Below are 285 nucleotides of genomic sequence, written 5' to 3'. Positions count from 1 at the left end.
GGGTTGCTGTGTTTTTATTTGTGCATGATCTTCAGATGAGTGTCTAATTTATATTTCATTATATCTCAAAAAGAAAAGTATTTTAGACGACATCACCAAACGGCTTGAGATGATGAAGAAAATGTGGATTGAAGGTGAACTCGACCCTATTGTGCAGAGACGGATGTTGTTGCTTGCAAGAGGTAAAGCTGTTTTGTTTGTTTGTGTTCTGTATGACTGACAGCCTTGGAATAATTAGTGTGGCCTTTTGCTATTTTATAAGAAAGAATAAAGTAATGATTCGTA

General features: G+C 35.4%; 1 protein-coding gene across 1 annotated transcript in view; it reads left to right on the top strand.

The window, feature by feature from the left end:
- Positions 1-285, top strand: part of LOC119584975 (steroid receptor RNA activator 1-like) — a 7,548-nt gene that overhangs the window by 5,038 nt on the left and 2,225 nt on the right. The window contains exon 4 of the mRNA XM_037933571.1: positions 74-182. Within this exon, the coding sequence (XP_037789499.1) occupies positions 74-182 (109 nt within the window). The remainder of the gene's footprint in view (positions 1-73; positions 183-285) is intronic.

Source organism: Penaeus monodon, chromosome 19, assembly GCF_015228065.2.
Source record: "Penaeus monodon isolate SGIC_2016 chromosome 19, NSTDA_Pmon_1, whole genome shotgun sequence".
Taxonomy (NCBI): Eukaryota; Metazoa; Arthropoda; class Malacostraca; order Decapoda; family Penaeidae; genus Penaeus; species Penaeus monodon.
Note: the sequence above shows the minus strand (reverse complement) of the source record. Positions and strands in the feature narration are given on the sequence as shown.